At 40.0% G+C, this 27,971-nt stretch overlaps 1 protein-coding gene and 2 long non-coding RNA genes across 7 annotated transcripts in view; 1 reads left to right on the top strand and 2 right to left on the bottom strand.

Annotated features, from left to right (window-relative positions):
- Nucleotides 1–27,971, top strand: part of NTNG1 (netrin G1) — a 158,797-nt gene that overhangs the window by 82,859 nt on the left and 47,967 nt on the right. For all 5 annotated transcript variants that reach the window (XM_055724474.1, XM_055724475.1, XM_055724476.1 and 2 more), the window contains exons 4-5: nt 14,591–14,763; nt 24,756–24,782. In XM_055724474.1, the coding sequence (XP_055580449.1) occupies nt 14,591–14,763; nt 24,756–24,782 (200 nt within the window). The remainder of the gene's footprint in view (nt 1–14,590; nt 14,764–24,755; nt 24,783–27,971) is intronic.
- LOC114014460 (uncharacterized) lies at nt 203–14,620 on the bottom strand. Its single transcript, XR_003557942.2, has 5 exons — nt 14,545–14,620; nt 7,512–10,641; nt 5,187–5,284; nt 1,748–1,839; nt 203–1,677 (listed from the first exon to the last, which is right to left on the bottom strand). It is a non-coding gene; the product is annotated as an uncharacterized LOC114014460 (long non-coding RNA).
- Nucleotides 15,087–26,943, bottom strand: LOC114014461 (uncharacterized). The gene is made up of 3 exons (XR_003557943.2): nt 25,690–26,943; nt 15,284–15,467; nt 15,087–15,209 (listed from the first exon to the last, which is right to left on the bottom strand). It is a non-coding gene; the product is annotated as an uncharacterized LOC114014461 (long non-coding RNA).

The raw sequence follows: 27,971 nt of genomic DNA, 5'->3' as shown, positions 1-27,971 counted from the left end.
CATCTGAAATCTAAGAGCTCCTTTCCAGCGGCATCTGGTAAGTGAATAGGACTGCCTAGCTCTGGCCACCCACCTCTGAGAAGACCATTAGGAGTCATACCCATAGACCATCTATCAATTTGCTATGTTCAGATCTTTCATTGGTAAAAAGGCAGTAAATTTGACCCATAGTATCATCTATCTCAAGCTTTCTAATACTAAAGAGCATTTGTAATTTTCCCACCTTTGTATAATTCCACTGACTTTAATAAAACAGTAAAATGTTTGCAGAATCTAGCCAGTTTAATGGCTTCAAGAAAACAGTAAGTAGTGTATATAATTAAACAGTAGTCATGTAGTATTTTTGAAAAAGCAAAAAAGCTTTCTCTACACAAAGTCAGCAACTGAAATACAGTAGGAGAAAGAATTTTTTCGAGCTTTAAAAGATAGTTAGAACTTTATTTCCTGAACTTTTTAAAATTAGTCTCAGCAAATAATTTCTTTGTGCTATGTAGTTATACCAACAGGGCTAGTGATAAGATGACCCAATAGCTTTTTTCCCAGTAATTTAGCTATAGGATGCTAAGTTGCTTTTGGCATACTTCAAATGTTATGCACAGACACAAACTTCTCACTTTTCATCTAGTTTTCTTCAGCAGGAGCAAGGATTAGTATTTTTGAACTATACATTATTCACAGAAGAAACTTCTGTCAGGGATAGCTAAAAGTATCTTCAGAATTCAACCCACATTAATAAATACTTTGACTAATTTTTTTTGAAAACTCAAAAAAGGCATGATTTTTCCTTTGGAAATATTTTTGTTCAAAAAATTGTCCAAAATAATTTCAAAAAAGGGATTTGAAACCTGAAAATAAAACTACACATTTCATTTGACACAAATTATTTCCCCCCACCCCCCAGGGTTTTTTTCAGTTCAGTCAGTGAACTGAAAAATCAATTATTCGCACAGCTCTACTGGCAAACAGTTCTTATCATAATCATTCCAGAGGGAATTACTCTGTGACAAGGAGCTGATATTGTATGGAATTTAAAAGTTAAAAAATAGAGGCTAGCATGATAAACAATAAGAAATGTTCTATTCAGATTTTTCACTTTTCACTTTCAAATTATGACCTCCAATCAAGATAAAAACTAAAAGAGAAAAAGGAAAAAAAGAGAAAGATTACATATTTTAAAGCAGATGTTGAGTGCCTGTTTTGGTAATAAGAAGCAGACAATTCCCAAGTTTTTTAGTTAGATCTGTGAAGCCTAAGCATTTTGAAAATCAACCATGCTAAAACACAAGAAAACACCAGAACAAAGCCACTTTTGAAATATTTAGTCAGCTTTGTTTGCTCTGAACTGTTCATTATGCACCCTCAACTTTGATAGTTTAATCATGCATACATTGCAACACACTCCAGAAAAGAATACAGCTGCCTCATGCCTTACAATTGTCCTTAAAGTTCAGCGTCATGATTTTTCAGAAAGAGATCAATTAACCTGCCCTCGTAGGACGCACGTTCTCCTTAGCCCTTGCGAGCAGCATCACGCAGAGGCACGTCAGGACCCGGTGCAGGCAGTGGCTGGGACGCTGGCGCTGGCAGCATCCTGCCCGCTGCTTCTTCCTCTCTGGTAATGACAGCAACGCCGCAGAGGGAGAGATGTGATTCAGAGTCCTCAAATTCAAGTAACACCTAGAAGTAATATCAGCAGTAACCAGCAGAACAGCAAAACGCTGGGAGGGAACAGCAGGACACACTTTACCTGTGTAAAAAGGTGCCCTTCAGAGCAGCTGCAGTAACGATTCCTGGGCGGTGGCTTCTGTGTGGATGAGGAGCAAGGAGCAAGATGTCAGCCTGCAAAAAGGAATATTAAGCTAGTTCTCAGTGTTAGGTTTGGGCTAGGCTGTGTCTTCACAATTCAAAAATATTTTACATATTTATCATTTAATAGTATCTACCAAGAGGACAGGCCACTAAATCATATGCCAAAAGTTTTCTTGTCTCACAGAAGAACAACCTGAATGACATACCTGTTACGCCCTTGCTTAGCCCAGTGGTTTTCCTGCATGTTCAGTCAGCGCCTAGCCATCTCAGGGTGATACTGAGAAATAAATTGTGCTTTTATCAACAATTCTTTACCTTTCCCCTACACTTCCCTATAAAACGTGACAGATAAAAGAAAGAAAATCAGATATTGAAGTACATGTCTTTTTAAAGCACATAAGACCTGGGCTTTTCAGGGTCCGTTAGGTTGTGTGGAACTATCTATTAACAGAACTTGACTGGAACGAAAACTCAGCCTTAGTTCTTTACGTGTGCTCGATTGCGGGTTGTGTGTACTGGTGGTACACCTGCAGCAAAGGGTAGCCAAAATACATAGCAAAAAACCCCAAGGATGTGCTCAATATTCCTTTTCTCTTTGGAGAAAACTCTGGCACTTTTAGAAGAGATAAGTGGGGTCTCCTGATCAACTGCCCAAAGCTTTCCTGCCATCTCCTGCCCCTGGCTCTGACTCTGCTTCCCTGGCGCATCCTGCGTGGCTCCTGTTGCTGCCGGAGCCTGCCCAGCCAGGTGGCCTGTCAGAGCCACCATGAGTTAGGTAGAACCAGCTGCTCTGACAGGGTTAGCCAACCTCCATAAGTGATTCTGCTTTGCATTTGCATTTTCTCTGAGTTATGACTCATTTCTTTCTTGGAAACAAATCTTTCCCTGGCCTCTGTGTTTGTTTGGAAGGTGGGGTGGAAGTTTCCTCAGGGCTTTGTTTGATTTGTAAAATACTCTCAACTGCAGACATAAACTTAACAAAAGGGCTTAAAAGCAGAGCTGGTTGCAGCAGGTGCCTGTCAGAGAATGTGCAGGGGAGAAGGTTCCTCACTAAATCATGATGCCAGGAGCCACAGAAGGGCTTCCCTGCTACTGACTGCAGTAGGAACAGGACCAAGCTATCTGTTGCATTCAAGCCATCAGAGAGGTCTCACTTTTTCAAGTGAAGCATGGTGTCCGAGAGTAAGCATATGTGGGGTGGGCCGTTCTGCATCTCTTTTGTGCCCCTGGGCAGGGATCTTGCCCTACTGGCTGCCGTAGCCGCATGGTGGCCAGCCCTCACCCTATGCGAAGGGACACCCAGTGATGACAGTGGTGGGGTGCCCCTGCCCAGACTTAGGGCTTACATCGACTGCTCCCGCCAGGAGCATTGCTCAGAGTAGCACAAGGCATATTTTCTCTCCCTCAGAGGTAACCCACTGCAGCCCATACCCTGCTCTTCCATATACAGTGTCCCTGCAGCAGTAACTACTAGGGGCACATTCCAGCCTTTAAATGAGTCCACAGGAGGTCTCTTAAACAGAAATGCTTTAAGATCTTTTGAAAAGAGCAGCAGATGTACTGCTTCACAGAACTGGTTTCCCTGGTGTCGAATTCTGTGTGCACCATGGATATTTTTATGCTGCTTTTCTCTATTATAGTCCTCAAAAAGTTACCTAAATCAGTATGAAATTAACCTTGCTTGTTTCTTGTGTGGCAGAAAGGCTGCTTCTCTGACAATGGCTCATGAAAATACCTTATTCCCTACTGTGACGCAATAGGCGCTACACCCTGAGTCTTTGTCTAAGTTAAAGTAAAGATATTTCTGCTTTGACCAGGTCTGTGCAACATTAATTGTGGACACAAATTTTAACAGCTTACTTGGGGTGTCACTGCATGTGAGAATAAAATTTCTCCCATTGCAGAGAGTTAAGTAACATTTTTGAATGGTATTGTAAGCATGTCCACTTGGATGGTAATTTAATGACCACAATTTTAGACCTCCCACACAACAAATTGTTCCTTTTCAGTGTTGTGCTGGGAAGAAGAATTCAGGGTACCAGCTGGCAGCTGATACTGTGAAATACTACTTACAAATAAAGGCAGGAAGTTTGGTGTAATCACTAGCATATTAGAGCAGCTTTCTTGGGATTGCTACTGAGCAGATGTAAAACTGGTATTAATTAAATTAAACTCAGAAAAATTGGTCTCTCAATAAACTTAAAAGTGGTAATGCGCATTAATGCAGTGCCAGGAATTTCAGATCTAATGTTGAGGTTTGTATCAGGAGAAAAGAGAAGAAACAGTGTCTCCTAAACTTTTTAACTTTCCTTTTTAAATTCGCAAGCTATAAACCTTCGCAGTGATATATTGCTGCGCCTCTCATCTGAGGTTTGTATATCACGTTCTTAATGATCTAGCAGGTTGTGGTACAGACTTTTACAACTGCTGTGATACAGCGGTTAAATTCTGCCTGGTGGTATTACAGTGATTAAAAGAGAAGGTGTGCTGTAGGGTGTCTGTTGGTGCGTATTGACCTGGTAATGACTTACTGCCCAGCAGGTGAATGGCAAACTAAGGCTGACTGAGCAGGACACTGGACAGCAGCAAAAATTTAAACATAACAGAAGCTGTGCTTCCTTAGTATCCGGATGGCAATGAGGAGTAGTCAAATCTCAGCCAGCATGCTCCTTAATTGTTTTGCACCATCAACAGATAATGACAGGGTACTGCCAAGCATATTGCACTATTCCAGCTGGTGGAGAGAGAACTGCATTTTTTTGTCCCAGTAGCCCTTCTCTCTCTGATGCATAACAGTATGGGCAGCTGAGGACATTCAGGTTTTTTAACATCTCCTAGTTTTTCTTGGCATTTAGAACAAACCAATTAGAACACATACGATACAACACGGCAACTCAGACCGCCGAAGCTGGGTACCTCTGCAACAGGTGTGCTTCCCACTCTGCCATCTCATCCCACCTATGTATCAAGACATTGATTGCCGCATGAAGTACAGCAACGTAGTCAGTGAGGTCAAAGGGAATCCAGTGAGAAAGAAGGAAATTTCCAAGTGGGAGAGAAGGAGAAAGAAAACCTGATTGTAACACTGATGTACTTAAAGCTTACGTCTGCTGCTTTTTTTTTCCGTTCTTCAGTGGTAGTCTGTGAACCTACCAAAACAATCCCTAGTGTTAAATGATCAGCTGGTAGCACTGGAAGAAATTGTCGTTATTGATCTCCATCTTAGCAAGAGACTTTGCTTCCTCTCTGGGAGAGACATGACTGCTATGGTTCCCTTTCAGCATTTGTCATGTAGATGAGAAGAGCTTCCTATTTCTGAAGTTAAAGACCAGAGCAAAATAGATGCATGGAAACGATGTAAAATACCAGCATCCTACCTTCTCAGCAGTCGTGTCCCTAAAAGCACATCACGCCTGGGCTCCTTAGCCTCCACTGACTCCCAGTTTCCATCCCATGCTTGTTCAAAGTCTTGGGCCTGTCATTCAAAACGATAAAAAGATTATCTGCCATTACCTAAAAATACAGCCACCAAGCCTAGGATAATATGAATGAAAGCTGGAAACAAATCAGACCACGTTTCAGACAGTGTGAACTAACATAAATTCATTGATTCTACTGCAGCCAGATGGATTTACATCAGCTAAGAATCTGGCAAACCGTGTTCATGGGTGAAATTATTTGCAGAACATGCTGCTGGCAAACTCCAGCAGATTTTATAGGCACTCTCTGTATTGACACATTTCCATGAAAACTAATATCTCTGAAGAAAAAGCAAAAATGAATATTTGGGAAGGAGATGGAAGTTAGCTCTCTACAGCAGCTAACAGCAGCTATATTTTCAAGCATTTATTTCAGCTTTAACACTTAAAGAATACAAAACTAAAATTAGAAGTATTTGGCCATTCTACTTGGCTAGGTGTATCTTAAGTATTTAATATTAAGGAAGTTGTGGGTTTTTTTAATGTGGTAAACTGAAATTACTCTGACTTAGAATTAGCCATTCTGTTCTACTAGGCATAAGCATCATTGGATTGTTTTTAGACTTTGGACCTAAGAGACTGAAGTAAGTCTGAATATTTTCATATCTGTTGGTCTGTAAATTTTTTTATCTAGCCAAAAAATGAGAACAGTTTCAAGTGCTTAAATGAGGTGTTGGTAAGAGGTTTAGTAGGTTACTGCCTCCTCCTTTCTATGTTTGAGTTCCGAGTGTTGCTGATCTAGCCTGTAAACATTTTGGTTGCCTCTGTTTGTTCAAAAGGATGTCATCTATTGAACTACTGCATTTCAGAAACATTTGCAGTTTATTTGGCAAGGTAAGGTTGCTCGTGGCCCACCCTTTGAAAGGGGCAGGGGGCAAGGAGCAGCAAAGCCGAAAGGATTTGCCTCACGAACACTTGGCTTCAGAAGGAAGACAGTATGGATCTGTCAGACAGCACACTAATCAAATACAGATTGAGACGTAAATCGATCAGTAGTGATCCTGCAGTTCTTGTTCATATTGACCAGCATGTAACTTGACAGTAGCTCCCATTTAAATAATCAGAATATGTAGAAATGCGTGCTAGTGTGTGAACACAATAGATGTTATAAACATTTTTTTATTTAAATTTAGCGCTTGTATACTCTTATTGTTGGGCTGGCTTAGTGCAAACAGCAGCAGTTCCGTGCCCTGCACGCTTTCTGTGAGGCTTGGGAAGTCCCTACTTCCATTGCAAAGGGAATTATGCTGCCCTTTTGGACTTTATTTTCTTCTTTAATTTCAAGCTCTCCAAACTGCTTGGAAGTAGGCCACTGAGAAAGCAAAGCAAGGCAAACATGCTCACTGTGCCTGAGTTTTGCTGTTCCCCACTAGATAGATTATATTCAGCTGAAGGAGAATAAGAAGCTATTTTCCCCAATTTTCCATACTGCCTGTGGGAATCTAATTCAATTTCCTCCCAAATTTAGCAGTGAAAACTAAACAGTAAAGAATAAAGTTGAAGAGGCTTCTGTAAATCTCTGGATTCCAAGGTACTAAGGTGCAGCAGGATTACTGAGCGCAGGTTAAACTTCTTTTCTAGCCACAAAGCTACTTACAGATTTAAGAAGCTTAAAAACCTGATCCAACATTAGTCCTTGCTTTGCAAATGAAAGAATAATATATCTACCTATACAAAGTTATATTTGTTATTATTGAATTTTTTTTTTATCCTTCATTATTGATGTAGCCCCATTCCACAAAGGAGTTTATTCTTTCTTTTTTTCAGTGGGAGATTATGATGTATTAGATAAAATCAGGGGAAGGGACAGGGAGAAAGACTGGTGACCAAATGCATTTCCAGAAATAAATAAATGAAAGAATGAACTCACATTTCATTACTCTCACTACAGTAGCTACATTTTACCGGCAGACCACAGGGGTCTTATTCATAACTTCCAGAAAAAAGATGTAGTGCCTTTTTGGACTTGGAATCCATACAGCGACATGGATTCAAGACATTCATATGGCTCAAAAAATACTGAATAATAACCAGAACTTACTTTTCTGCTTCACATGAGCTGGAACATTTGTTCAGCAGACCTACTTGCAGCCAGCAACCCATGCCATTTTTTGATTGCCAGCTGTCCTTAGTTTTTTTGACCCTTTTAGCTCAGAACTTCTTCAGACAGATAGTCCCTGCAGTGAGCACTGGTAGCCTAGATTGCAGTAATTATCTTGTTACCTCTTTTATGTGTGTGTTCTCGCTGTCTGTTCCATCCTTGCAGAAATAAATTGGCCAGCAATCATTTTGTTTCTTCACAACAGTGTCCTTTTTACTTGTTTTCATCCCCACAAAATCTTCGATAGCAAAGCTGTGTAGACATCTATTACGCTTTGGAAATTAGGATAAGGACCAGCATGCTTTGTTTTTTTGACATGATGTGGAAATAATCCTATGATATAATGAATAATAATATTCAGCAGACGTGATGTTTCCGAGACTGTGAGCCTCTATGAAAAGATGTTCCACTTGTGAGAGAAATTTAAAGGAAAACCAGACTTATCTAAATATTTTTGTGATGTTCACACCTTGTACATGCAAAGGTGTGAGAGTTCTGTCACTTACCTGTACAGTTTCTCAAGTTATAATGACTTTGTCTCATAAAGTGTCAAAAAAAAAAAAAAAAGGAAAAAAGAAAAAAGAAGAAAGTTACACCTCAAAAATGAGCGATTCAGAACCAGAGCTGGTTTTATCCCAAAGATTTCATGGTATGTTTTAAAGGTGCTTATATTTTCAGTTTCTCAACCTACAATCTCTTCTTCCTGCATGGCTGAGGTATCACTTAAAATGTATTTGCAATGTGGAATTTTCATCTTTGTCTACATTATATTAGAAAACTAGATCTCACTGGTGGAGCTGCCTCAAGGTCATTAGTAAGCTTGAGAGCCGTAACGTAGGTGACAGCCTTAACACGTTTGATGTCACGCTGAACACAGCCAAGTCCTTTAGGACAACTGTAACAAGGTGCTAGAAGCAGTTGCTAGCACTGGAGAGCTGACTAAGGCTCCTAACATTGCTAACAGCATTTTAAAATGCCTAATTAAAACTGTGCAGGGATGGTATTTTGTGTTGTATGTGCACCACGTTGTGTGGGCAGTAATGCGAAGAGCAAACACACCAACTCCTCTGCAAGTTCAGGCTTTGCTTACCTGGGAGCAGAGCACTGACTCCCGGCGTGTGAAAGCAAAGAGTCTGTGCAGGGGGGCTTACAAGTTGGTTTTAAGTTTCTAAACTTTGGTGATGACCTAGAATGATCCAAAGATGTATTTGAGCAGGGAACATATGGCTAGTCGTTAAAAATGTATCAAGGAGCTTCTCTTGTCTGTCTGTCTTATGAACCATCTCTTCAACGTAAATGATCCCCTCATGTGCCCCCCAGTCTGTTGGTTGGCACTCGCACGCAAGAGCATCAGCACGCTATTAACAATTACCTTAGTGATATTTACAGCATTTTAATGTCAGTTGTCTGTATGTAAATAGTCTGCGAGGAACGCAGCGTGGGGGGGGCTCCCGCTCCCCCTACGGCAGCACTGCTCCTTCAGCGTGCCGGAGCGCTCCCTGCGCCTCGCGCAGCTGCCAAGGATGTCGGCTCAGTTGCTTTATGACAAAATAATGAGTCTGTCAAAGATGAGTGGTCAGAAAAACAAATTCGTTCTCCCACACAATTAGAGTTTATAGCGTTGGACAGCAATATCAATCTCCAGCGATTCAAAATTGAATTTGCACATTGGAGGGAAATGTGTTCTTGCGTGTGCTGTAACCAGGCTGCTTAGCAGGAAGAGTCCTGGCAGGTTGCACTGGGAAGATGGATATCAGCTGAGCTGTGGGAACATCAGGACGGAAGTTTCCAAATGCGGACAAGTGTTGGGGTGACACAAGTGTTCACTTCCACAAGCTCAGCGCTGGCAGAGCCGTTCCCACAATGATCAGCAACAAAAAGTTCGGAAAACTGTCACCAGCTATAACAGGCAGACAGCTGTTCTCTGCAGGCAGAAAGCTGTTCCAAGGCCTGCATCTCCCTGTACGTAACCTAAATGCTCGTGGAGTTGTTGATATTTATAATCACAGACTTCAGACTTTCTTTGTAAAGACATACAAAGCATTAGACCTCTGTGGTGCCATTTACGGTGAGCATATACTGTTATCTCGGAACTGCACTTTGCCCTTAACATTTGCTTTATCCCTACATGGGATTTTGCCCTTAGGCTGTTTGCTGGTGTAGTGCAAAGGCTGCAGCATACATCCTCTTACATTTGCCATACCTTAACCTGTACTCTCAAACCTGCTCTACTTATTACAGCTCCCTCAATCATCCCTTCTCAGTATACATGCAAACCCACTTGACGTGCCAAACAGCTGCTGCCCAGTAATTGCATTTCTGGGCATGTGTACATAATACCTTGTGAAGCACTTTGACTTTTTTCTTTCGATTTCAAGAAGCCATATAGGCATGAAAAATTGTCACCTGGAACTCAGTACAGAGGATGTGGAAGCAGTTTTTTAGGTTTTCAGAACTTCTCTGTTCTTACACATGCAGCCAAAGTGACCACATTCTTCTAATGGAAGCATCTACAAGGGCTATACAAAATTTTGTGTTTAAAATTTTTGTATGTAAATCTAATTAAGTGTTTTGTTATCATCTCAGATTTAAAGCAGGAACGGCTAGGAACAGCCTTTCAAAGCAAGCATTTAAAGAAATTACAAATGGTACCTAGGATTTTCGGTAATGATTTATCATCATGGATATTCACATAAGGTAACAAAATATTTCCTTACCTCTGGAGTAGAAAAGAAAGGGAATCTTCCTTTAAAAAGATACAAGACAGATGGAGGACTCTGACCTTGAGCAGTCTTCCATAGGAAGCTGTTGTCCACATCCTGATGGTGATCAGCTGGGAGCCCGTCAGCTACCAGATCAGTGGTGCTTGGCTGCTTCACAGTTACCTGCAATGCCCGAGGTCCAGGCTCTGCTGCTTTGTTTTCACACTGTTACAGTCCAATATATCTCATCACAAAAGTGGTTCTTACATGGTCCATCTGGATGATACTTTTACCTAAATAGTCTTCTTTCTGTAATCTTAAATATTTCGATTTTCCTTACTGCTTATCCCGCAAATAGAAGTAGTTGTTTATTGTACTCTAGTCATCTCTCAGCCCGGCTACGCACATTTACCTCTTTCATTAATCCAGAGGAGTCTGTCCCTCAAGCAAAACAGGCATTTCTCTTCTTTGCAGAAGTCTCTGAGGTTCTCCATACATACACTCTGATGAGGTCCCTGGGACAGATTGCCCAGTTCCTAGTGCAACCTTCCTGAAACACCAGAAGTACACAAAATATTATTTCCCCGTTTCAGTAAAAATGCCTCTCCGTATACCACACAGAATTTGGCATTGGCTTGTTTTTCCCCAGCCCTGGTACCCTCCAACTTATGTTCAGTTTGCTTTCCACAGTTGCTTTCTGTTCTCTTTCAGTTTTAGTACTGTCTGCATTTTACATTCATTCAGTATTCAGCTATGTCCTTGATTTGCTGTGGAAATCATGATTAATCTCTCCGGGATCTGTGAAGTGACCTCAGCAAACATTGGTACCAGTGAGAGGAGAATCAGAGCCCCAGCGGTTCTATTTCGGAATCCTTTTTTCTGCTCTTGCTCCTTTACTCCCTGTGTATAGCTACTGACACCAACAACAGCTCCAGTTTAATCTCTTCAGATTTCATTAATCTTCATATTTTTTCATACTTGTATAACACTAATGATCATGAACCAAACCCAACTTTTATGTTGCCTATACACTAAGAAGGCAAAGGTAATGTTTTTTTGTCACACATTGTCTGACCTTTTGTGGTCTGGGTTTATTTTTTTCTAAACATTTCTTTTTGTGCCCGCTTTAACTAGCTCTCATTAACTCTACATTTGACATTTTTAATATAAATGTCTTTTTTTACCTTGATCTTTGATCTTTAGCTAGCCTTATAGAAAACCACAGTGACCACATTTGTTCCTTACTTTCTTCTCCTTGAAAATTGTGCACAGCTAAGTTTGACTTATTCTAGGGGGTTTTAGGATTATTCAGCATTGTCGTCTCTTTTTTGGCTTCGTTGTTAATGTTAGGTTTTGACTATCTATTCTTTGCCCACAAAGGTTTTAGATCAGACCTTTTTTTTTTCCTTTTTTTTTTTTTTTTGTAGTGATTGAATTTGTTGTTTTCCCTCATTGACTTTAAATCTTACGTGTGGAAGGCTACACCTCTCTCCCTGTTCTTTTTTATTTTGGGGGAGGGGTGTTGGCAGCGAGTGTTGGGGTGGGGTTTTTTTGTTGGGTTTTTTAATTGGAGAGAGTAGAAATCTTACTCTCCATTCTCTTTAAGATGGTATTATTTGGAATTTTTGTTTAAGGCAGGTTGCAGCATTCTGGGAGATTCTTCTGGGAAAGCTTTCAAAAATGCATATAAAACATCCAAATAAGTTAATTTGAAGAGAGGCACTGATTGAATGAATCTGTGATTATTCTACCGGTTTAGGGCAGGAAGAACCATTTAGCATTTCCTCCATTTAGGACACTTAAATGGCTAAGATGTCCTACAGTATCTGGTTTGTGTGTGTGTGTTCTGAATGCCCATATGAGCAATGATTTTTTTAAATCTCAGTTAACAAGGTTTTAAAATTTGAAAGAAGGTCCCCAACTACTTCCCAACTACAAGAAAATACATTTTGCTGGTTTTGTGAAAACCTGCTCGTACTTGGTACAAACACAGACCTCCAAAATCTTTGGGTTTACTTTGTCTTTTGGAGCTCGGTGGCTAAAATCACAAAAGATGCCTCCTGCAGAAACCCTGCCAACGGCGTGGGCCCTGCCATGTGGACTGCAGAACAGCTACCATGGCATGATGCCACAGCTCTAGGCTGAGAGGCACTTCCTCTGCAGCGATCTTGCCCTAAGAAATTAGAAAACTGGGCACCAGATCAGGCAACAGAGATATTTTGTACTGTCCATGCTCTCTTGCCTGGGAAATAAGGAAAAGGAGGAGGCAGCCTATGAAGAGGTGTATCACAGTAGAGTTAGGAAATGTGGGAAATAAAAGGAAGTCAATATGCGTGAGAACTTAGTGTGTAAATATATATATACATCTCCATACATATAAATATATACATGTGGTTTTAGTATAGATACATTATATATATACACACACAGATATATATATATATATGTGAAGAGGCATGGGACAGGATGGGTAGAAGCGGAGGGAGATGGAGATGGCCAGACTCTGCCCAAGACATTTAACTGTGCAAGCAAAACTGAGGAAGGGTCAGTCTGTCTCTTCAGGAACGTAGGACAAGTATAGCATATCTAAGAAGTGCAGACAGACTTTGCACAAGGTTTTCTGACGCGACCATTCTTTATTTTCAAGTGCTTACTGGAAGAGCTGTGCACATGTACACCCATCAGCAGATGTACCTACATTTATTTTCCCCCACCTCAGCTCCCCCAGCAGCCTGCAGCACCCTTTCAGAGCCCTAGGAGCTTTTCGTCAGAATCAGCTGGCTTTTTCTTCCTGCCTAGATCAGTTTGCTGCCTCTGATACTGATGAGTCCCTCCAACAAAACAGAAATCTCCCCCTGAAACAAACCAAATCAGTTCCTCTCTCTCTCATGTATTCTAGTGACTCCACAGACTCTCCTGCTTCTTTCTCCTCTGACTCTACATCTTGGTCTTGTCATTATTGTATCTCTACTGTTTGGGAGCCTTCCATTTTCATATTCCTGCGGACAGTAAAACCACCCATTACTTGTCTCAATAGCAGTGCCATTTACCAAAATCTTCAATCTCTACATGAGTAGGCATATATCATCCACTCACACCCAGATAGAGGCATCTTAAATTCTGCAGTGGCTAGTCTTTGAAAATTTACTTTGCAATTCATACAGTCTTTAAGCATCAATATTTTGGAAACAATAAAAAAATGAATCACACTTTCTTTTGTCTAGCATATTCCAGACATTTTGGTAATTTCAACGTAAAAGGTGCCAAACCTGTTTTTCTTTAGGATGAGCATTGCTCAAATAACAGCCGTTTCACCTGCCTCATTTGTAACATTGAGGAGAATGCTCCACCATCTACTGTATTACAGATTCTTGTGGATTTTCTCCAGCAGCCACTTATGACAACTGCAAGCACGTTTTACCCTGGGGATATATATGTATGTGGCCAGTTGCTTCAGGTCATATTCCGTCCAAATGGAAGTCAGCTTGACAGCTGCTAATTTGCACTTGGCCATTCGATGTGTTGTTTTGCTCTCATTATTGGTCACTGTATGGAACAGGTGACAAATGCCCACACGAGAACCCTTTAAATCACTAGATGCACAATCATTAGGAAAACAAACAGGCAGGGTCGTTAAATACTAGTTTTCACTCCAGCCCCAAACAGAAACAGATTTTAGCTGATTTTGACATCTATTGGAAAGAGATGGAAAGGGGTGACAATACCTTACTGTTTATGAAACTAGCTTCCCATTCTGTAGGTGTCCTTGTTTCAGGGAAAGGGGGAGATTTAAGGAAAATACAATTGTTCTAAGACCAGATGCAGAATGGTTTATCTAATGATTTTGTCACAAGGTTTGATTAGGTGTTCTTTCTTAAGGAAAAATAAATGTGCCTACCAAAATACCTCCTCAGACCTTCAGCTACTACAACTATATCAAATTAAAGTAGAAAGAAAAAAATTCCTTTCTAAGCAAGGGAGTACTTGCTGAACAAGAATGGCAAAACACCATTATAGTGAGCATCCTTTCTATTGAAGTGCGGCATTGCAGAGGATATTTAATGGAAGTCTCTTTTCTTAGACTTCCAGGGCCTAATTTCAACCTTAATTTGGGGCAGATTCTCTAAGGACATCAGCAGAGGACTTGTTTTGTTCCTGGGAGTAGTGAGTAACTCCTGAGTTTTTGCAAGATTATAGACCTGTCTGTAGTAAAAATTATGAATAATTTAGTTGATCTCAGTGGAGCTGCATTAGTGAAAACAAGAAAAAATTCAGCATCTTGGAGTCTCGGCGAAATTACTGCTTTTAGACCTGTGGAAGCTGAAGATATTACAACACACTATTTAAGCGATGTCCGGTCAAGCATGCTAAAACGATATGGGCAGAACACACAGAAATAGAATGATTGTCATAGGACATGCTTTACTAAGACTTAGTCTGAACTTAAACTCACCTTTAAATAATATCCCACTTTTTTTATTTTTGCCTTTTGATAATAGGTGTAAGTGCAACCTTCACGCTACTGGCTGTAAAGAAGAAAACAAAAGACTACTTTGTGAATGTGAGCATAACACAACTGGCCCAGACTGTGGAAAATGCAAGAAGAATTACCAGGGCCGACCGTGGAGCCCTGGTTCTTATCTGCCTATACCTAAGGGCACTGCTAATATCTGTAAGTAGTTCCATATAATAAGGATATTTCATTACTAGAATTCTGCCCCATATCATGATTCTGAAGGAAGATTAATGCTGGCAAGTTTGTCATTTCTTTATGACCCAGTGCATATAATTGGGTGAGGTGTCAAACTGTGTTAATTGCAAGTGTACCTCATCTGTGCTCTTACATGGTTGTAAATAACTTGCATGAGAAATGCATGTTTGTATCCATAGACAAATCCCTAGCCACTGCAAAGAAAGGGCCAAGATATGAAAAGATTAGGACCCTTCACATAAAAAGTGCACACAGAGGAGAGAAACCAGTGGGAATATCTGCAGTCCTGCTCCAGCCGTGGTGCTGGCAGCTCTCCATTCAAACATCCTGTTGCCCTGACGTTCAAAATAACCTCAGCTCAGTGTGTGTGATGAGGTCCGTGCTCCTTTTTTGTACATTTAAGAAAGCTAAAAAAAAATCTCAGACCAAATTTTTCTAATTAACGACTAAAGATCTTGAGGTTGGTACAGGAAGTTTTTACCTGACATTGACCTGCGGTCCAGATTCACATGCGCTCTTGTAGATCACTGCAAACGTTGAAGGGGGACAGCGAGGGCAGACACACATGCTTCACTATTCTAGGACACGTTCATATTATCCAAGGGAAGTTATTGACAGCTGCACTTCCTGGTCCTGGGCAGGACTGGGTCAAAAAGAACATGGTGCTGAAAGAGAGGGCACAAAGACAAGCATGAGCATCAGTTCTTCCTTTTGTGCATGTATGAAATACACAATAATTTAGAATCCTCCTGAACTGAGTAACAGACTTAAATTCCTTTGAAGAAGATGAGGAGAAATCATGAAACCTGTTGACAGAAGTTACTAAATTCTTTTAAGAAAAGGGTGCGTAGTTTTGCCCTGATTAAAAGCAAAACATTCATTTTAGAATATTCGAATATAAAAATTTACTGAAAAGTTATTTGGGAGAAAACAGAACTACGTACTGCAGTTGAATGAAAAGTTTAAAACCAGGAGCAATATGCAATGCTCAGAATGTTATCTAAGACTTCAAAGCAGCAGCTGTGAAGAATCAAAACTCAAAAATGAATATCATAGGAAGCAGGACCTTATCAAGTTTAAATGTGAGAGTAATAGACCAAGTAACAAACCATGAAGTGTGGGGGCATGAAATTATGATAAAATTCTTACTGAGAAGAAAAAAATGAACTTCCAAAAAGCAGAGGAAAAACATTTTGTAAGAGTTTTTACTTCTTTGCATGTTATAAGAAGTGAGCATGCCTCACAGAATTAATACTTTAAACCTATGTTCAGGAAAAATGGTGAGATTTACCAGGTTGGGTTTATTTATATATTCTATATATACACATACACATACATACTTGTGTATATATACACACATACACATATATATATAATGCAGTTGCTATTCCAGCAATCATCTAAGCTAGTGACAAGATACATCTGAACATGAAAACGGGGATCGTTCGAAATGCAGCTTACTGTGTCAGTTACATCATTTCCAGTCAGTTGAGTACACACCAGACGGAACAGTGGAATTAGCGCCCACCAAAAGGATGCCTGAAGCTTGTTAAAACAACTTTTGACATTATTGAATTCCATCAAATATACAGTCCCATCAAGCAACAAAACGTTTTGCAAATTATAGGCAATCTTTCATTGTTACGATTATTATTATTATTATTACTGTTATTACAATAGCATCATGAAAACATAACCTCGTTTGAGCTGACAAATGCTCCACTTGCCCTCAGATCCTGGCTTCAGCAGTGATCAGCAGCAGGAATTTATGGCAAACAGGAAGAAGCATGAAGGATTTCTTCTTTGCCTTCCCAGTTGCCAGCAATAAACTGGCTTTCTGAGCCGGACCCTCCATCAGCCCCACAGTGGTTGCCAGCTGCTGAGCGCAGGGACCGACCCAGCTGTCATAATCTCAGTGACATTTTACGGCAAATGCATTTCACATTTTAATGACACAATGAGAGAAAGGTATTTCCTTTTGTTTGGTTGAAATGTTTTTATATGGTTAGGCCTGTGCCTCCTTAGGTAGAAAGAAACAGAGAATAATGCATCCCTACTTACATCCGTTATACCGTTTATGATTATATTGATTTGATATGTCCACTCACCCAACCTATTTTATAAATGACAAATCCTAATCTATTTAATCTTATCTTTCTAAAACGTGCCACATCTCTGATCATCTGCGCTTTCTTGTTCTCTTCTGGTTCTGTGTCATTTTTTTATTTGGTGGGGCTAAAACTACACACGATATTCTAGACATAAGAACAGCATTGATCTTTTACAATAGCATAAAAATGTTTCTGCTTTATATTTTGTTATTACAGGGATCACCCCTTGAGTCATTTTTAAAGCCTGTGCCACAGTTACAACATTTCTTCTGGCATCATGCTTGACAAATGTGTCAGGTTATATGTTACAGTAGTTAGTTCAGAAATGTCGTATTTGAGTTCTTTTATAACATTTTTCGGGTAACATCACCTTATGGCAATACTTATTGTTTGGTATTATTTACGTCTTCTAAAAAACCTTCAGCTGATGATAGATGTAGAACAACTTCCTTGGATTGTGAGAATCTCTCTAACGTTCTTTCTTGTGAACATTAGTGAAAACAATTTATTTAGTATTCAGTACCTTTATACCTTAATTGCCTATCTACCCAACCATCTCTCTGGGAGGCCTGCTGCTTCTAGTGTGGTTATTTTAACAAAAAAGAATTATTATACTTTTATGTCTGTAGCAACTTGATTTTCAAAAGACTGTGGTTTATATTTAACCTGACAGATTTTATGGTGGGGTTTTTTTCCTGTCTTTCTCCATTGAGATGACTTACACTTTCGAAGGGTGTCTTTCCAAAATCATCTTCATTCAGCTGCTTTGGGTGTTGGCAGTTTTTTTGGTTTATAAGATAGCTGATTTTTATATTTTTTTTAGAAATTGATGGGTTATATGTGATTATTCTGAGTCTCTCATAGACTTTATCTCTAGCCTGCCTTGACGCTGTTTGCATTAAATCTTTTTAGCTGCTCTTTTCTTTTTTCTTTTGACTTCCTCATTTTTATCTGCTTGTTCTGTGGAAGTTAAATATTACTGCAGTGGATATTTATTTTTTTCATCCTTTTCCTTCTCAAGAAGTATGTTAACTTTCAGTCCAGAAGTCAACTGATACTGCTTGAATCGGGTCCTGTGTACTACTCAGAACTAAATCAGCTTATCTTCTTGTGGGTTGTCTGATCACTTGCTCCAAGAAGCAATCATTTATGGCATGTAAAAGCTCCATTTCTTTTGTCACTTGCTGATTTAATGGCACGTGTGTTGGAGCATATGAAATTTTGCATTATTGTGTAAACTCTCTGCATAGCTGATGTAATTTCACTTACCCTTTGCATTTATGTCACCGTCTCCATCGTGTGGCCAGCAACGCATCCCTAGCATTATACTCCCCAGTCAGGCATGAATTCTGTAAATAGTTGCTGGAACATGTTGATAGAATTAACTTACCTGGTTTGACCCTGAATTTCCCTTGACATATTACTTCAATTCCCTGGGGACACTTTGTATAATCTGGTAATAGTGTCCTTTTGATACTCTTCCTTCCTGCAATTTTCAGACTATCTTTTCCATCTGAGACCAAAATATTTTAGATTTTAAATGGATTTGAAGGTTTGGGGTTTTTTTATATAAGTATGCTTAAATAAGATACAGCTAAAAATAGTTGTATAAATGAAACAGATATTTTTTTTTCCACAAAACAAAAATATCCCTTTTCTTGATATTCTCTGAATTTGGGAAGTTTCCTCTGACCCAGCAAGAAGCCTAATGCCTGTTTCCAAATCTTTCCCAGCTGAAGCTTCTGTAGTTTCCACTGTTCTGCTTCTGCCATTTTTTTGTGGCCAAGAAGACTTTATTGTAGCTTTTCAAGCTACAGCTCATGAAATACAAGACCGTTCTAGATTGTACTCCAGACATAGGCTAAACCTTGATATAAAGCCATTTTCTGTATCCTTCTCATTTTAACTCTACATGAGGTTTTCAGGAGAACACAAATTGTTTATTCCATGCTTTGCTTGTGAAAGACACCGAGTACTCTGTTGTTTACTGGCACTAACAATATCTCCGCATTTGTCTCCTGCACACATTTATTTTGTATTTTCATTCTATCTTACTGGCTATTTTGTGATTATATTTATTCCCTTGTGCTGCCACATTCTATGGAGAGTTTTTTCTGCAATATGTTTTGACACTCAGAGCGAACTTAACTAAATTTCTCTATACTTGGTATTACAAGATAGCTTTTCTCTTCAGCAGTTGTATGTGCCTGCCAGCACTAGCCCTTTTCTTCCTCCTGTTGTTTAGATCATCTTTGGCACTTTGTTCTTTGCTCCGTCAGACAGAGCTGTCTAAGACTGCTGGGCTGCCATCCATCAAAGCCTGCTCACTTTTTGTCAGTCCCTCCACAACCAATAACCTGTACCACTAGCGCCTGACACTCAGCAAAACCCACCTCCCAGCTGTTATATGACTTTCCTAATTCGTAGTTTAACATGAAACAAAGGATTGACCAGGACACGGGGAACGTCGGTGGTTCTTTTCAGTCAACAGTTAGGCAGATAGTCTAAATCACTTCACTGAATTTCTCCTGCAGTGGGTCCTCCTCCGACAGTACAGCCTCTGTCTCAGCAGCATGGCCTTAATCCTCCCTAAATAGGAAAAGGCTTACAAGGCATCACTGCAGCACAGCTGCCACAAAAACAGTTTCTGGCAAAAAATGTGGCACCTGAAGTATTGCACTGATTACCTTCATCTGTGTTTTTTGTTTTCCCCGTAAGCATTTGCTAACGCAAAGCCATCTTGAAGGACCGGGGTAAATGAAGTTGGCCAAAGGGTGGTGCGATGGCAGGCTTTCTGTTCAGGAATCCAAGCAGCATGGATCCCTGTAACCTCAAAGATCACACATCCTGCTGTCCTGTCAAAGCAGATGCATAAGGTACATGGTGTCCCATTTTCTAAGGGCCCAATTCCCCCAAAGAAATGGAAGGAGCTTTCCAGTGTCTACTGCATGACTGCGGAAGATGAAGTGATCCCACATGATCTCGGTCTGAAGGAATGGGTTACTCATGTTTAAGATGTAAAATGTTGCTCCTCAATGATTTTGATAACACCTTCCGTAGAGAAAAAGGAAGATATGAATGCAAGAGTAAGTTACGAAACAGCAAAGCTTCTTGCTGTTCCTGTTTTATATTACACAGTAGTTTTGGCTCATGAAGTTTACAAAATATGTAAAAGCCACACAAAAGCTGTGTCAGGCTGGGAATCTTGGTGGTGGAAGCAAAACTGCAGTGCATCAAGAGCATTCGGGAAGACAGAAGTGTCAGGAAAACCTGCAAATGATAAACGTCAGACTCCAGCTAGGTATCCAGTGCAATGGCCAGCAAAACATTGCAGGTACCTATGTAAAAACGGTGCACTACAAATAACATGTGCTGTATTTTTTTAAAATGGGGCTTGACAAATTCTTCTTCAGCATATTACTCTCTTGCGTGACCCTGCCAAGTTGGTTGTTTGTGCTGGTTACAGTGGCATCTGTTGCTGGGAAATTAATTGCTTCCATCCATCACTGGCCTCAGACAACTCTCTTTTTACCATATACAGTGAAGACGAGCACTGGAGGAGGGTTCTAGTCCATAAGCAGCAGTATGGGAAGGCAAAGTGTCTGTTATAAGATACTCAAAGTTCTAAAAATTGTCTGAGTTTCAGGCTTTTTTTGTAGTTTCTAATATCTAATAATCTTATCAATAAATTATGATTCCTTGAAAAATATTTTTATCTCACTGGGAGTTTACTAGACTCTTTTCTGTACTGGTTTGGAGTCACTAAAACATCATGAGAAAAAGTCCAGATTATAAAAGGTGTTACCCAGTAAACCAATAACTGTTAACTCTGTCCCATTTATTTGTGGTGGTATTGCTTGGGACAGCAAAAGTGGATAATAACAAACTTAATCTAAACAGTTCATTTTCTGGGAATGAAACATTTTTCAGTCTTTACAGAGCAAGCAACTGCAAAATTAACAGTAGCACGAGTTCTAGGGCTCTTGCAGCGAAACACATGAAATTTCCTAAGAATTGTCTCTTTTACATAGCTCTGACTCCTGCTATGGAAAGCTCTGTACTTTGTTCTCGTTTAAGAGTTAAAATGTGATGTACAGAGTACAATTATGTCTCCTTTGCCAGTAAAGCTCTCACACAGTTTTGCTCAGCCATCAATAGGCATCCAGATTTGTACTGCATTATTTACTATCATATCCTGCCATGCCTTCATAGGAGGCAGTCCGAATCCTCAGTTTCTGGGCTGCATTCACCTAAACCGGATCACTCACTGTGCTCTTGGGGACACTTTCGCTGCATGTGAGCGAGCTGAGCGTAGCGTCTGGATAGCAGCAGGAGCATGTCTCTGGCTCCCTGTCATACGGCAGGTGCACATTCCACTTGTGACGGAGAAGAGGAATGAAGACCATGGGAAAGATGGTAGCCAAGAACGCATTGACAGAGTAATTCCTCCACCCCACATGTACTCCCTGCCCGGGAAGGGATGCGTCCTGGCTGCATTAATTGTGCTGCTGATGGGAAGTGCACGCAGGCATTGACGATGGAGGTGGTAAGAGGAACGGCAGGGTATGACCCACCCTGAGAGTGGAAGCCGCAGTGTGGCCCTTCTCACCCAAACCTTGATGCTCCTCCTTTGTGTTATGGATTTCCCAATGACACAAACTATATGAGAAACTGAAAACTTGCTTTCTTTTCTACCATCTGATTTGCTTTTTTCTCTCCATTCTCAATAGTCAGCTCCATGGTAGATAACAGCTAAAACAATCCGCTTCTGGAAAAAGGGGAAATGAGAAAATTACAGGGCAGATGCAGAAGATCCTATAAAAGGAAAACACCAGATTTCTTTCTCTCAAGTAATGCGTGTATATTTAGATGCACTTACAGGGAACATGTAATACACCAAACCACCACCCTCAAGTCAAGTCAAAAATAATAAAAAGTATTAGAGACTTTCTTCTGCAATGTTTGCCATTTCCGGGGCAGTAGCTACCCCTGAACTTTCTTTGCACACTCTACTCACTGTTTCCTCGCTATAAAACTATTACCAGTAATAACCATCCCAGTGATTTCAACCGGAAGATCATTTAGACTGCACATTGCTTTGGTTTAACAACTGAATATACATAAATGCAATCACTTGGGTTTATTTACTCTTTATGTCTAGCTAAATAGCGTTCTGCATCAAGGGAAGGTAACGGGCCTGATTCTTCATCTCTCTCTATAACCTGTTCACATCATTTCATGCTGCAAAGTACTCATAGATTTCAATACAAGGCTGACTGGAAACGATCCCCATCATGCAACATACCGGTTTTCATCCAAAGGGCCGGCAGCGGTGGGATGGCTTCCGCCACCTGCCAGCATCCCGGCGGCATTGCCACGGCGGGAGCCACCCCCCTCGGCCCCTGCACGCCCCCACCGACAAGTTACATACACCTCCTGTGCTGTTACCTAAGGGCTTGCACCAAATACTGCTCGGCTGAATTCAAGAGCTGGTCTCAATATGTAACTCCAGATCTCACAAACACACTCGTACTAAGAATAATTTTCCCATCATATGTGCAGTTTTCACAGAGTGTTAATAGATACTGCTTTGTGGCCCTACATAACCAGCTCCTTTCCAGACAAACTTAGAAGTGCCATTCGCACTTTCTTTAGCAGAAAGGACACAAAGTAGTGCACTATCAAGGCCAGTTGCCACACATAGGGATGGATACCTGGTATTGCAAAAATCAAGCTGGTTACAGATCGCTCCAACCCAGAAACCCTGTACAGCGATGACAAAAGAGCTTCTCAAACAGAACCTGAAGACAACTTTGCAAGGTTAATGCAGAGCCCTTCGGGCTAGCAGGCATCTCGCTTTCATTGTTCTCTGCCCAGAAAACATTTATCACTGTGAATTCATTGAAATTTTTGAAGTACAGCAAAATGAGGCAAGCGGACTTGCAGGAAAACCTCTCCCTTTGCTACAATCTGTTCAGGAGAGAAAGGAGAGGATATTTGTATGTGTGTGTAGGAGAGAAGAAGGTTTGAGGCGGGGGAGTATACCCAGAGGAAATACAAATACCATTTCACAGTGGAAGTCTGATGCAAGAACACAGTATCTGTATTTTAGCTAATATTTGTGCAGGTTCCATCAATGTATAAAGGAAAATGAATCCTGCTAATTTAAAACAATTACAATGACTTGCAAAAATGTAAACAAGTTGCTATTGAAACTTCAGGGGAAATTATTTGAAAATGGATTGCCTTTTTGACATTTAAGAAAAAGGGATAGAAGGCCTTTTACATTATCCTAACTGAAAAAAAGCACTTTTCATTACCTTCAGAACTGTAACATCATTGTTCTGGAACAATGGTATTTTTATTTAGCTTTTAATACCTCGTGATTCTAAAATTTTGACAAGTGCATGTTTATCTCATCAGAAGTAGAAATAACCAGGTTTGCAAACGGCACCTGGGACTCGGTTAGCAGCAGGTGCTGCCTCCAGCGCAATGCCCGGTGCTCTGCTAGACCACAGGTTCTGTAGGATATGAAACCAGAGAGCTGCAGTTCTGATGTGTGCTCCAGGTCTGATGGGGTGAAACACAAAAGATCTGTTTATGGTCACCATTCTGCAAATGCAATTACTTCAGCATTGCCTTAGCCATGCCACAAGTTAGAAATGTTGCCACCTTGACTCTACAACCTTGCTTACAGTGAGTATCATCTACACTTAAGGCATTCCTTTGCTCCAGTTTGCGTAATTGCAGAACGAAGTCCATGCCACCTCTGTGTAAGACAGAACTTCAAGATAGATGTTGAAAGAAGTATAGCAGATGTTAAATGGAGAAACAGACAGATTTCTGCAGTAAAAGTCTTTGCCATTAGAAGTCAATAAAACTTACAAAAGGCAAACTGTATTTAACTGAGAAGATGCAAATATCCAGGATTTAAATACTGATCTGCAATTTGTGACTTCAACCAAATAGACTCGCAATATTGCCATTAGCAATGACATTTAATCTAAACAAGACAGCATTTCAGGAAAGATTCCATGTCCATATTTTTGTGCTACACACCTTTCAAGACAGAGCCACCAGCAGGTTACTTGTTGGGACTGCATCATGCAACACGAGATCCCGCATTGGTAATCTAACGGAGGAGCTTTACTCCACAGCAGCCCCACCTCTTCTGGTAAATCTCACCTGCCTCTGGAATGCTTTCCTTGCATTAATTCAGCTTAGGAATTGAAATGAAAGTAGGGGGGACACAATTAAAAAAAAAAAAAAATCAATGAGAGGCTTAGTCAATATGACCAACCTAATGCATTAGATTGTTTCGCTCAATTACATTCCTTTTCCCTAGTTTAATTTAGATAACCATCAGGTAAAAGAGGGGAAAAAAATAGCTATATACAGTTAATGCAACAGAAGGTGTCAACTGATTTAAGCAGCTGGCCAAAGCAGTTAGCAGTGCATCTATCCTTTGGTTAAATTATTCTTGTAGATCTGCATAATACATGCATGACTGATATTTTTATCGAAAGCATTAAACCTAATGACTGGTTAGTTGAAATACAAAACTGTTCTGAACAAATTCATGAAGTTCAGAGAGCTGGTGTAGGTCCCAGAAATACCCATCTGTCAATACATTTTAGTGGTCCCTGCAGTCTCGTACTGAAAAATCTAAAGACTGCATTTATAAAGGGCTGGAGACATACTGGCGGTTGCTTGGGTTTAACTATGTATTGATAAAATATTCTGAGAAGTGGGAGAAGATTGTTTTCAGAATCTTAGATGTAATAGCTCAGCTAACTGCAGCAAACAGTTAACTATAGCTTTTTGTGTTTTCTTTCTCTACAGGTATACCCAGTATTTCCAGTATTGGTAGTAAGTAATAAAACCGGTGTTGTTTTGCTTTGTCATTCAGCTTCTTGGATCTAATTTCCCAACATCCCTTTTCTGTTGTAGATAATATTTCTCTGAAAAAGTGCTCTGTAGTGCAGGGGGGCTCTGTATTGCCCTTCCACTGTTGCATTAACGTGTCACCATATTATGTGGTCAGAGAGAATGTCACTGCTGACATCACATCTGCCTTCAGCTGCAGATCTTCTGATCAGTTCTGATCAGCAGATGAAAACTGAGTGTGATACAGAGAATTAAGACACTATTCCACAGAAGATATTTGTTGAGTATCTTTTCAAAAAAAAAAAGGAAAAAAAAAGTGTTTGCTACTAATGAAAGCATACGACCATTAATTTTCATCCATGTATGTCTGTATGTAAATTCAAAGAGCAAGCGGAAGAGTTTATAAATGGAAGAGTTTTCATTAAGCAAATGCAGTGTACCTGCTGGAATATTTGCCTTAACGCCAGCGACCTTTGAAATGGGCTTTACTCCACAAAATAAACAATTGTGTTCCTTCACAAAAACTTGCTTTCTTGTGTGCAATTAGAGCATCAAAATGTTACACTTAAACTACAACAAAACCATAATACCATTATGTAAAGAACTATTATATCAAAAAAAGAGGTAAATAATTAAATAAAACACATGAACAAACTAAGGTAGCTGAGCTGTAAGTCTCAGCTGAGTTCCGTAGCAGAGCAGTGCCCACAGTCATGGCATGTTAGCTAATTAAAAATAAAGCAGGGAGACGGAAATGGGATCCTGCTGTGGCTGATGGAAAGAATATTCCCCACAGCCTCAGCTTTGCAGAGGTGTTAGACACAACTTGTGTGATGCAGAACTATCACAATAATAAAATATCACAGTACTAAAACACAATTTGCCATACCTGATATCCAGCTGAAAAGCTTCTAATAACTTGGGTAAAACTATCTCACTTCTTATGATGCAGGGTCAGGTCTATCAATTTATAAATCGGCTCAGTTTACTTAAGCTCATGAATGGCGCTGATTTGTTAAGCTGTAGACAGCAAGTTAAACGCCGTCAAAACTAGCCTCCGTGCAAACAAGAGCGGCGTTAGCAGCCGAGTGCCAGGGCATCTGGTTTGTGGCTTTAAACAGTGAAACAGCAGCAAGGACAATAACATGCAAATGAAAGCCTTCAATCTTAATAACGTAATTTTCCCACTGTAGTGTCTCCTTTGGCGTTTGCATGACTGCAAATGCATAGTGATATGCTGTTTTCAAAATCTGCTGTTTATACATGTATTTTGTAACCAAAAAATGAACTAAATGAAAGAGAAGTTTGCATCGCTGTTCTCAGGAATATTCCTGCCATCAATAACAGAAATGGGATGAATGGGAAAATAGCTCTTTGGAGTCTGGTTGTGCTATAGTTTCCTAGTACTGTGTTGCATGGAATATATGGTTGTGTTTTCACTTCACACTCCATACAGCCTTCCTCACCACATCCGCCATTTCTGAGCATCAGCAGATGTTGGCCTTTGAAAACTTAATAGGGAAACTCAAACACCTTTTAAATAATGGTGAGCTGAAAGGATGCATTGTTGACCTCTTTGTATTTTACACCAGGGTGATTAGTACAGTTTATCTATTACAAATGGAGACAATTCTGTTTAACATTCCATAGGAAATATGAGTTTCTACAGGTCTATGCTTTACCTTTAATCTGCTCTAAATGTCTTGGAATAATACGTGGTAGAATTCAACAAATTTCTTTGCCTAGCTGGAAAGGATGAAGCATGAGCACCTCTTCATGAGCACAAGTAAATACTGATATTCTGCATGGTTTTTTCATGTGTTTTTTCTTAAGTAGCTCACGGGGAAAATAGCTCCACTTGCACAATGTTCTGAACATCTTTCCTGTAAGATAGGAATAGCAGAATTATCATTAAATGAGGATAGAACCCATAAACTTATCCTGGTCTCTAAAAGAATTTAACAGAAGTACAATTAACACATAAAAACTAACCAGATTCATTACTTGTGGCTGCTTTAATGGATTCTGCATGATTTCTTCCTTTGTCTAGGCTAATACAATGTTTGTGTTCGTATCAGCAGAGTATTTCCCCTTCTGGGGCCAGGAAGGTACTCTCAGGAGATACAGTTTGGGGTTTATTTTGCCTGGCAGCAAGCACTGATGGGAGGGGATGGTGAGAAGGGGGGGGGGGGGGAGGGCAGGGGCTGGGGTATTGGCTTTTGTGTCCTTCAAGCTTTTTCTAAAACAAGGAGGATGGGGTTCGGGCAGGGGGGTGTGAAGACTAAACTGCCAGCTTGCAAGAAAGATGCTACTGCAGGCGACATTCATTTAACACTTTTAAGACTGCAATGAAAGCAAGCAAAGAAAAATAAAACATATTTACCTGTGTGCACATATATGTATCATTATCTATTCCTTTTTTACCTCAAAGGATCTCATATTAAAGCAGCTCATCATTGAAGTTTGAACACAGAGAGTGGTCATGAAGTAAACATCCTTTCGGATCATCTAGAAAGGGGGGGGGGGGGAGGGGGGGGAAGAGCTTTCCCATTAAGGTCATTTGTACCTGCTGTTGTCTATCAATTGAATAATAGGTTCTCTGATCATTTCCAGCATTCTTGATTCCAGTGCTGGCCCCTTCAGCATTTTTCAGCCATGTCTGGAAAAATCCTGGTGAAAGTGTTAGCAATTAATGAGTCCCAAAACCATTTCATAATTTTAAACAATGCTTACATACAGTATGTAAATATTCTGAAAATTACATTATTTTACTTGCTAAAATAATGATTGTGTAATTTTGCATAGACCAATGCATCAAAATGTTCATTGTTGTGATCAAATACCAAAATTACTAAACTGTACATGTGTGCCTTCAAAAAGTTGAATCTTCTAAACTGTAGCTTGCATCTTTTTTCCTGTAAAGCATAACTCCACTAATTATGCTAAACAGTTTGTTATAAAGGGTATAATTAGATACAGGATAGGATAGACATGATGTGCAAATAGCTCCGTGTGGGTGATTATCACCTTAAAGCCTGCTGGTGGCAGATGAGTCAGAGTTTAGAGACAGACCATGCACCCAAGTGCAAGATGCAATCACGATAATCAAATGGTATTTTCTGCTTTGTTCTCTATGTTTTAATTCTTCTTTACAGCCAATTTTAAATTGAG

This window comes from Falco cherrug, chromosome 12, assembly GCF_023634085.1.
Source record: "Falco cherrug isolate bFalChe1 chromosome 12, bFalChe1.pri, whole genome shotgun sequence".
Taxonomy (NCBI): domain Eukaryota; kingdom Metazoa; phylum Chordata; class Aves; order Falconiformes; family Falconidae; genus Falco; species Falco cherrug.
The sequence above is the reverse complement of the archived record's forward strand: the minus strand, read 5'-3'. Positions and strand labels throughout refer to the sequence as shown.